The following is a 10,432-nucleotide window of genomic DNA, read 5'->3' on the forward strand; positions in this document are numbered from 1 at the left end:
GCCTTTTATCTCATCCTGGAATATTGAAAAAATAGTGTTTCAAATAATCAGGTGGTCAGGTAGAGAGGTCCTTTGATAACCTTCAGTGGTCATAGTAATATAGAATTAATTGTAAGGAAAGAAGTTAAATGATCTTTATTTTTAGACCATTATTTCAGCTCTGCAATATAGTATTTTAAAATCACAATACTTTATGAAAAGATAAGTGCTATAAGCTAATTATTTTAAATCATCATTAATAAGTTAGTATATCACATGGGCCCAGGAATTTTGTAATATATTTTCATTAAATTACTTATATAAACAAAGATACCTGAAAAAAAATTTTTCCCAGGGCTCTAAATGCCCTTGTATGACTTTGCTTTCAAGAACCTGAGGGGCAGGAGGGTGGAATTTGAGCCCTCAGATCCAAGGTAGTGTTAAAAGATTAAGGGGTGATGAGAACAGGGTAGATTATGTGTCCTGGACTGTGACTAATATTGGGCAGGATCCAGATGTTGGCAGGAGCCCAGAAATACTGAAAACAACATCAGCAATAATAATCACAGTAGCTATACCTTTCTATGGGGTTCCAAGGTTTGTAACATGTTTTATGTATCTCATTTAAGCAATAATGGAGTCATCTGAATAGTCTACATGGGCTGGTCACCCAAGGATGAGCTGCCTCTGACCACTCCTAAGAAATTCCAAAGAACTCCCTTCTGCTGTGTGCAAGTCATATAGAATCCAATTGGAAAACTTTTCTTTAAAAAAATGGACCAATGGTGCCACCTGGTGGCTCTATGGTAGAACCTCAGACAGAGGGAAGTTGGTATGCTATCCACTGAGTAGCCCAGAAAATGAAAGAAAAAGGTAGGGAGAAATGGCTCATAACAGTTACCGGGAGACAGAAGATCACATTGTGAGGCACATTTGGAGTCATCACAATCGGCAGTACTGGCTGAGAACCTGCTCTTGTTTGAGGCTATGAGTGAAGTCATCAAGTCCCTGGTGGAAGGCTTACCTATTAGCAGGTGTTAGTTAATAGTTTCCAAGAGCTCTGCTATGAGTTTTGTTTTCTTTCTTTGATGTAGAAGTTTTCACTTTGGGGTTTGATGAACTCTGTTTCTGAGGTCACTATACAATGCATGTCCTATACAGAGGGTTCCAGATTTTTTTTTTGTCTAGGGACAGTGATTCAGAGAAATGATACATCAAATGCATCGATGAATTAAATGATGCATTGGTCCTTACTATCAGGAAAGAACCATTAATACAATATCCCATAGACATCTCAAAATAGATAAATCCAAAAGAGAACTCACTAACTCTCCCTCTAGAGCCAACTCCCCTCTCCCTTTCCTTTTCCTTTCCAAGGCATGACTAGTCTTCCATGCATCCAAATTCCCAGCCTGGGGTTAATTAATCAATAAGCTTTTAATAAGTACAGGCCTTGTGCCAGCCAAGCTAGACATAAAAAAGATAAAGATAAAACAGTCCCTGATGTGACAGCTTCTTTTATATCAACTCTTCAAGTACATCCTTTAGTCTTAATTCTCCCTTGCCTCCCTCTAGTCAGTTGCCAAATATTTTTGATTATATCTTCCCAAAATCCCTAGAAGATATCCCCTTCCCTCCCCTCACCAGCAACCAATTAATTCAACCCTCCATCGTCTTTTGGCTGGATGACTAAAATAGCTTCCTAATTGGTTTCCCTGAACCCTTTCCCCCATCCAATCTTCATACAACTGTCAAATTCACATTCCTAACAATCTGACCACAAGACTTCCCTGCAGAAGGTTCAGTGGCTCCCTGTTGGCACGAGGGGAAAAATATGAACTCTCTTGTTAGGGTTTTAAAGCCACTTCAGGGTTAGCTCTAAGCTTTCTTTCCAAGTTGAATATACCCTCACATAGGCTACTTAACTTCAGTGAACTTGCTGATCTCTTTACTAAATATTCTACCCCTTGTCTCCTGAGGTTTTTTCTGATTCCACATGTTGCAAATGCTCTGCTTCCCCCAAATTATTTTACATATATTCTCTTGCCAATGAAATTAGATAGTTATAAAGCACCTTGCAAACCTTTAAGTATTATACAAAAGTTAGCTATTTTGAACTTTGTTGTTGTTATCCATCTGCCCATTCTTTCCTCTCAGAAAAATGTAAAATCCAAGAGGACATTGACTCTTTCTGTCTTTGTATCCCCTGTGTCTTACAAATGGTAGTCACTTAATAAATTCTTGTTGAATTAAACTGATAACGGCCACATTTCTTTTCCTTGTCCAAACATATAGCCACTACTCAAGTTTTCTTTGCAAGACTATGTTCCTTGATAATTGTACTTTGTAGGACTAGTTCCCAAAAGTTAGGAACAATGCCAGAAAACCAAAATGTAGCATACTTTTAACATGAAAAATTTATTATGTTTATATCAATCACTGAAATGTGTTCTATCTGCTTTCATCTTAAGCTATAATTTTGATTTGTTTTTGAAAAGTTAAAAAACTTCCTAAAAGTTATGTTAAAATTAAAAAAAATTAGAATGATTTTGAAGATGTGCTTTTGTATCTGAAGTTTCCAAAAATCAGAGAATCCTACAATGTGAAGGCCATTCTCTGTTTTTTTTTTGTACTGACAATACAACAAATAATATTTTTAAATAAGGATTTAAGCTTTAGTATAAGATGCAACAATAATTACCTTTAGAATTATCCATGTGATGAAAAGGAATATTATGAGTATCTTCAATGAAGGGACTTTTTCATGAGAAGTATGAGAAAACAAAATTCCTGTCCATGATGAATTTTTTATTTGTTATATTTTATTCTTTGATAGACTTTTGCATAAATAGCAACACTTAAAGTTTTTCTTGGAATCTGTGAATGTCTTACTTCATCACAATGATGACATCTCTGATACACACTTTATACAAAGGAGAAAATAGAACCTAAACATTTCTGGCACTCTTGATTTAAATGTCGAATTATTTTATTAGATATAATTATTTGGATTTGTCCTGTGTATTTCTATTGGACTAGAGCCAATGATAGTATTTTACATATATTGTAAATTCAAATAGTGCATATTCAGATAATAAGTGACCACTTCCATTTGGATTAATTGTTGTACTTATTGGAATATAATTATGGTAGATTATACATCCATTTGTGAGAATGAAATTGAATCACAAAATCTGGAAGGGAATTCAGAACCAACTAGTTGAACCTGTGTTTGAATGAGAATCCTCTTTACAATTTATCTGACAAAAATTGCCCCAAATCACTATTGATTAGGGAAATGGAAATTAAGACAACTTTGAGATACCACCTCACACCTGTCAGATTGGTTAATATGATCAAAAAGGAGAATGATAAATGTTGGAGAGCACATGGGAAAATCGGGACACATACTATTGGTGTCAATATAAATTGATACAACCATTCTGGAGAGCAATTTGAAATCATGTTCAAAGGGCCATAGAACTGCGCATACCCTTTGAACCAGCAATACCACTACTATGTCTGTACCCCAAAGAGACCAAAGGAAAAGAAAAAGGATGTGTAGGTACAAAAATATTTATAGCAGCTCTTTTTGTAGAATCAAATAATTGGAAACCAAGTGAATATTTATCATTTGGGAAATGGCTGAACAAGTTGTGCTATATAATTATAGTGGAATATTATTGTGTCATAAGAAATGACAAATGAGATTATTTCAGAAAAACCTAGAAAAACATCTATGAAGTGATGCAAAGTGAAGTGAACAGAATCAGGAGAATGTTACTGCATATGGTAACAGAAATTTTGTAAGATAAATTTGTAAGAACTATGAAGGACTTCACTATTTCAAGCAATGTAAGGATCCAAGCCAACCCTAAGGTAGTCATGATTTTTTTTTAAAAGTGCTACCCATAGCCATGGAAGGAATTGTAGGAGTCTCAATGCAGATCAAAGAATACCATTTTTCACTTTATTATTTTTTTCATGAGCCTTTGTTTGTATATGTGATATGTGTTTTCTTTCACAACATGAGTAACATATGTGTTATATGACAGCACTGATATAACTTATATCACATTATTTACTGTTGGGTAAGGGGAAAGGAAGGGAGAGAAGGAAGGAAGGAGAGAATTAGGATTTCCAAATGTCAAAACACAAATGTTAAAAATTGTCTCTACATGTAACTGAAAAAAAATTTTTTTGATCTGACATCTACCCTCATTTGAAGTCATCTAATAAGCATCTGAGAAAACACATTATAGCAGAGAATAGTTCTAATTCAGTGGTTCCTAGTCAGAGGTCCAGGAACTTGTAGTTTTAATATTTTAATAAATATATTACAATATAATTGACTTCCTTTATTTTCCCATATGTTTTATGTTATGCATTTAAAAATGTTATTTTGGAAAATGGGTCTACAGATTTCACTGGACTACCAAAGGGTTCCAAAATACAATAGAGGTTAAGGACTCCTGCTCTCATTGCAGGGAAGCTTTTGCTTACATTGAACCTAAATAACACCTCTGTGTGATCATTGACAGTCACTTCACTTTTCTGAACCTCAGTTTCTTTATATGTAATGGGATAATAATATCAGTAGCACTGACCTCTGTAAAAGGGAATTCTGTATTCTTTCTGAGTTTACACTTGTGAAAGGGAATCCTTTATTCCCTTTGTCTATTTTGAGTTAACACTTTGGTTAACAATAACTTAAGTACCCCTATTTGGTACCTTATTAGATTGTGAAGACAGGATTAAATCTCTTTTGTCTACTTTAGAATTGAATCAACAAAAGCTTGAACATCCTACTTAGCACTAGGTGGAGGAGCTCTCCACCCTTTCAACTCAATCAGCCAGGAAATGAGAATCCACACCTCAGTCAGCCAAGAATCCATGAACTCTTTTGATGAGTATTCATCTCTCCAGAATGTAAGAAGTGACTTCACAAAGGGCAGTGCTGAGGAATTTGGAAGCAGTAATTGGTCCTTGTGAAAGGGGGAAGGAACAAGAAGCCACTATAAAAGGCCCTGAATTTCTGGGGCTGAAAAAGTTGACTCCAAGAAAGAAGTCAACTTCAAAAAGGAGTTGGACTTCAAGAAGGAAATCAGCTTCAAGAAGATGGTTGACTCAAAGATGAAAGTCAGCCTCAGGAGTCACCTTTGGCTTGAGTCATTGTCTTGACCTCTCGGAGGGAACTAGCTGACTTTCCCTTCCTGTCTTCTGGAGAGAGTTTAATTTGGTTAAAGGTCAATAAGTCCTGGCTGAGTTAAGCACTGGAATAATATTTAATTAAGTTAATGTCTTCTCTACCCTTTTGTATTTCTCTGTTTTCACTCTTTCCACCTCTTTTGTAAATAAAAGCTATTAAAGTCATTTCAACTTTGAGCAATGATACTTTGCATCAGCAAGCAGAATTATTATTTATAATCTTCATATATTTTAGTCAAACCATTAATTTTTAATTCTTACACTTCATAGGACTATCATGATAGCCTGAAGCCTTTGGACTAATAGGAAAAAAATTATTAGTCTTTTTAAAAATATAAATTTCACAAGACCCTGTGTGCCCCCTCCTCCCCCCATTTCATGTATATCAGTCCATGCTGTGCTGGTTAAACAACTGACTTTTGGGGAAAACAAAATGTATGCAGGACATTTTTAAAAATGTAATCTGCATTATCAACATTTTCTCCATTAATTTCTTTAGACAATTACCAAACAACAAATTAAGACCTGATTTCTAGCATTTGCCAGTTTCTGAGATATAAATGCTCATATTGAAATTTTAATAATCAATAGATCCCTCCTCCAAACCACTTGCTAAGAACTAGTTCCAGCAGATTCCTTAGATCACTCTAGGAAAGGATTCTTTCCTAAAATATAGGACAGAAATGAGTAGACAAAGAAAAGAGACCCTTGATCAATCTATCTTGACCAGATTTAAGGTAATCATCAAATTAGGAGAAAAAGTTGATATTCAGCTCCCATTTGTAAATGATGCTGTCCTTTTTTCATCAAGTAACAAAACACTGGAGTCTTTTAAGTAAGATTAATGACTGATTATAAAAATTTGGATGAAAAAATCCACTTAATGGGAATACATCTTTATTTTATCTTTGACCAGTTGAAAAGGAGAATAATGAATTGTTTTAGGAAAATAATTCTCCCAATGTTTGCCAAAGTGAAGTGATTTGAACTAATTGAAGTAAAATTATTTTTAATTAAATCTTTTTTCCAAATAAAAGTCTATCTTCTCTTCCTCCTCATTCCCCTTGCCCAGCTGAGAAAACAAGAAAAACAAAACCCTTGTTACAAATATGTATAATTAAGCAAAACAAATTTCCATATTGCCTACGTCTACATGCATACTCAAACAAACAAAAATCTTAATCAGCTTTCTGACTCTATCACTTATCAGAAGATGGTAATTTGTTTCATCTCATTGTGAGTACTCTGAAACTAAATCTTTTAGAGTTAATTATTTTTCCAGTTTTGTTATTATAAAAATTGTTCTGGTTCTACTCACTTCACTTTGCATTAATTCATACAAATCTTCTCAGATACCTTGGGAATCATATCCTTCTTCACTTATTATAGCATGATACTATTTTTTCTTAAATCATTAAGTTATTTTCTAATTAATTGGCACCCCTTCTATGTGTAATTCTTTGCTTATAGCATGCAGAGAGACCACAGATATTTTTGTATATACAAGTTTTTTTTCTTTTTTTATTTATAGGGATAAAGACTTTATAGTTGCATAATTAGTTTAAATGGTATGCATAATTTGATCTCTTTTCAGGCACAGATCCAACTGACTTTCTATAGTTCAAGTTTCACCAACAGGTATACTGATGCAACTGTTTTCCCTTAACCCCTCCAGTATTTGTCATTATTCTTTTTTTGCTAAATTTGCTAAGTGATATTAAGTGTTTAAATTTTCATTAATCTAACAATTTTTAATATAGAACATTTTTTCATGTGGCTATTGATAAATTGGATTTCTTCCTAAGAAAACTCTCTGTTCATATTATTGGACCATAATGGAGGAAAGATTCTTATGAAGAAATATACTTTTAATTAGACTTTACTCTGAGCAGTATAACTGTATTTTAAGTCATGGTGATATTTTGAATATTGTTTGGAAATACTAAAACTATAAATCCAAAATGATATGAATTAGTAATTGTAAGCATCTTGGAGTAGCTCTGCCTATGATTCTCTAAACATAAATTCGTAGACTAAAAATATCTAAATGAATAAAAAGTACTTCTTCCAGACTTGTACCTAAAACTCAGACTGTGGAATCTTCTTCTACATGTGTAACATAAATACCAATGATCATCATTACTATCTACTATCATTATCTTTTCTCTAAACTAAGTATTCTAATTCCCAATATAAATACATAAGATCATTAAGCATCCCTCAATGGGCAAGTAGTCAAAAGAGAGGAACAAATAATTCTTCAAAGAAAAATTACAAATTATTTATAATCATATGAAAGATTGTTCTTAATCACTAATAATGAAAGAAATACAAATGGAAATAATTCATAGGCTCTACCATATACCTCACAGATTGATAGAGATGGTAAAATATTGGTAAAGTTGGAGAATCTGTGGAAAGATGGGCACAGGAATGCATGACTTAGAGAGCTGTGAATTGGGTTCAACCATTCTAGAAATCAATTTGGAAACAATAATAAGTGAAAAAATGTCCATACCCTTAAATCCAGAGATCTCATTGATAGGTATGTATGTCAAAGAGATCAAATACAGAAAGATCTTCTTTGAGGCAAAATAGTCACAGGAAAAAGGAATATGAAGAATTCAAAGAAGTTTGGGGAAATTTACATGAACTGATACAAATAAATGAACAGATCCAGGAAAGAAGTATACATAATCATTTTTACTCCATATAAATCACAAGATGGGGAGGGTGGAACATGACCAATAAAAACCAAAACAAAACTGCACTATGTATAATTATAATTTACAAGTTTGTCCCTGAAGAAGAGATGAGGATATTTATTCTCCTTTTTTTCAGAGATTGCAGGGGTAGGAGAAGACTAGGGGTATGGAACATTATCAGACTCAGTTAGGGCATTGGTTAATTTTACTCAATTACCTTTTTTCTCCAATTATTATTGTTTGCAGGGTAGAGGATTAAAGAGGAATAATTTGGAAATTAAGGCAATATAGAAATAAAATATATAGCACTATTTAATCTCATGTTCCTTCAGCAATATGCATGTACATATATATGCATACATATACATATGTGTGTATGTATAAAGATTCTGAGTTCCTTCCACCCGATTGGTTTTTTAGAAGTTCTTAAGCCTATACACTCATTTCCTAAATTATGGCACATACTGAACACAGTTTTCCCAATGACGTGTGACCATTACAGTGGGATTATTACTTCCCTCACTACATATGAAATCTCTTTTATTCAAGAAAGCTTATATTCCATTAGCTTTCTTGGCTTCCATATCATGCTCTTGATTCCCATTGAACTTTTTCTTCCTAAGACCCTTGAATCTATTTCCAACAAACTATCAATTGGGCACATTTCTACCATCTTGAACTTACAAAGTTGACTACTAGAGCCAAACATCGAACTTTATACTTATTCTTCTTACATCTTATTGTATTAGATTTGACTCAATCTTTTTCATGATTAGGATTTTTTGGAATACTGAATCTGTTACCTGATGCAATAGAAATCCCCTCAAACTTTGTGTGAATTGCAGATTTAAAAAGTGTTTCAGCTATGTCTTCATCCACGTTAATGTTTTAAATGTCCTACCGAATAGGACAACTAATTAATAATATTTGAATGATTACTCAACCAGTTCCATCTCTTGTACTTTACAATTTCCTGGCAGACACATCTCTATCTTGACCACAGGAAATGTATTTGAGGTTTTGTCAAAAGCTTAGCTAAAGTCTAGGTAAATCATAACTAAAACAATCCCTTGACTACAAACATAGTCACCTTGTCAAAGAAGGAAATAGAGTTAGTCTTTTAGAGCCAGGCTGACTCCTTGTGATTTCTGCCTTTTTCAACATTTTCACTGACCATCAGATTAACACAGAGGATCAAAAGGCAGAGATCCAAAATAATCTAACATCTTCTTGGAACAGGATACAAATATAGAAATTAAAAGTGCAACTTACCCAAAATTTTGCTATAGTAGGAGTCCCATGGTGACCAAAGAGTATTAAACATGTAGTCCTGTAAATGGTAGGAGACAAAGTTTCTTATTCTGTCACTAAAAGACATTTTGTCAGTGAGCTCCGACAAGACAGCAGGAACATAAGAAGGAGGATATGGAACTTTCCCACAATGTTTTTCCACGGTGGAGGCTGGAGAGAATCTCAAGGAGTATACAAATGGGATTCCTAGTTTAAGAGCAACCAGGTCGCCACAGGGGAATACTGGATCTGAGATCAAGATATCAAATTTGCCTTTCTGTAATTTTTCCATTAACTTCAGATTGGTAAGTACACCATCACACATTGCTTGGCTCACTTGGTGGAACTCATGAATGACTTTGGTCATTTCCGAGTAGAATTGCCAGAGGGTTGCTGGGGAGGGCATATTTTCCAGCCATGTGAGAACAAAATTCCTGATGACACCCTCTATTTTTTCCTTTCCAAAGGGCACTTTATATACTTCAGACTTCCAAGAGGACTCATTAATAGGTGAAATGAACAGTGCTCCAGAAGCAACCAATACTGTGACATTGTGATGTTTTTCTATCAATTTCCCTAAAATTATCTTAATATTAAGCCAGTGACTACCTTCCATTGGCCAAATGAGGACATTTCCCCCAAAGACTGTTCCCAGTAGTGTCATCTGAAGAGCCAGTAACAAGCTGTTTTTCCCCAACATGGTGGACCTTGATGTGGAAACCTTGGTGGAATCCAAAGTAAAGAGTTTTTTTTTCCATATAAGTCTAAAATGTAAAACAGAAAGGGAGAACATTTTAAACATGCTTTTATTCTTATACCAACTTTAGTGCAAAAAGTCAGAATCATTCTGAGATAACTAGAAAATGATATGAACAAAACAAAAAATTATATTTTAACATAGCTCTTTGAAAAATTCCTTTTGATTCCATTAAATATTTATTTTATATTGTAAAGAAGTCTCAGAAAATTATTTAAAATTTCATTTTCAAAGATAAAGATAACCCTTCTAGATGAAATTTTATAAAGATGTTTTTGTATTGTCTGTCTTGTAAGGATAATATTGAAACTGTATCTGTATTTGTAGAGTCTCTTCTTATTTGTTGGTAAAAAGCCCAGTTGATTGTCTGTTGAAGGTGAGCCTTATTAACTGAAGATGAACAGTTAGTAGGCTCTTGGACCTAGTAAATAGACTGGCTATAAACAGTCTCAGAGACAGATATATAAAATAACCTTTACTTGTTAAACCTTAA

General features: G+C 33.8%; 1 protein-coding gene across 1 annotated transcript in view; it reads right to left on the reverse strand.

Moving 5' to 3' along the window:
* The window catches only part of LOC100010818 (UDP-glucuronosyltransferase 2A2), a 251,836-nt gene extending 241,939 nt beyond the window's left edge, over positions 1-9,897 (reverse strand). The window contains exon 1 of the mRNA XM_007496356.3: positions 9,165-9,897. Coding sequence (XP_007496418.2) covers positions 9,165-9,882 — 718 coding nt within the window. The 5' untranslated portion in view covers positions 9,883-9,897. The remainder of the gene's footprint in view (positions 1-9,164) is intronic.
* Between the last annotated feature and the right edge of the window lie 535 nt (positions 9,898-10,432).

The sequence above is a fragment of the Monodelphis domestica genome, chromosome 6 (assembly GCF_027887165.1).
Source record: "Monodelphis domestica isolate mMonDom1 chromosome 6, mMonDom1.pri, whole genome shotgun sequence".
NCBI lineage: Eukaryota > Metazoa > Chordata > Mammalia > Didelphimorphia > Didelphidae > Monodelphis > Monodelphis domestica.